The sequence below is a fragment of the Micropterus dolomieu genome, linkage group LG10 (assembly GCF_021292245.1).
Source record: "Micropterus dolomieu isolate WLL.071019.BEF.003 ecotype Adirondacks linkage group LG10, ASM2129224v1, whole genome shotgun sequence".
NCBI lineage: Eukaryota > Metazoa > Chordata > Actinopteri > Centrarchiformes > Centrarchidae > Micropterus > Micropterus dolomieu.
In genome coordinates, this window is record NC_060159.1 from 24,774,535 (window position 1) to 24,775,082 (window position 548).

The window sequence follows — 548 nt, forward strand, 5'->3', positions numbered from 1 at the left end:
TCATCTTGCTTGTCCTCACCCTCGGGTTTCTGCTGCCTGAGGTACTCACTAAGCCCTTCATCTTTGGGGGCCATCTTCCTGATGTACTCCTGGATCTTCGTCGTTTCATCCTGGACAGTGGTCTTGGCACTCACTAGCCCTCGGCCTCCCTCGCTACGCTTGGTGTACAGTCTCAGGGTGCTGGATTTGGGGTGAAACCCTCCATGCATTGTGAGGAGCTTTCTCATCTTGATGTCAGTGGCCTCAGGCTCCAGTCTAGTAATGTTGTCATGAAGCAAATGAATGGGTTCCCCAAAAAAAAATCAGATGTTGAATCAGAAAATTGTTCCCACTCTTTGATCTTCATCATTTTGGATAAGACCAGATTGTTCTGCACGTTTGGCTTGTTTTATGGTGCAAATGGAGGCACAGAGTGTCTGTTATCGTACTAGGGACCAAAAGTCCAGAGGTCAATTTTCACAACATACTTTGAAAATTCACTGTTCTGTGTTTATGTAAGTGCAACACTAAGTTTATGGAGTTGCTGTAATTATGTGAAATGTGCAGTG

General features: G+C 45.3%; 1 protein-coding gene across 1 annotated transcript in view; it reads left to right on the top strand.

The window, feature by feature from the left end:
* Positions 1-548, top strand: part of LOC123978379 (cytochrome P450 2K1-like) — a 5,182-nt gene that overhangs the window by 765 nt on the left and 3,869 nt on the right. The window contains exon 4 of the mRNA XM_046061628.1: positions 212-233. Coding sequence (XP_045917584.1) covers positions 212-233 — 22 coding nt within the window. The remainder of the gene's footprint in view (positions 1-211; positions 234-548) is intronic.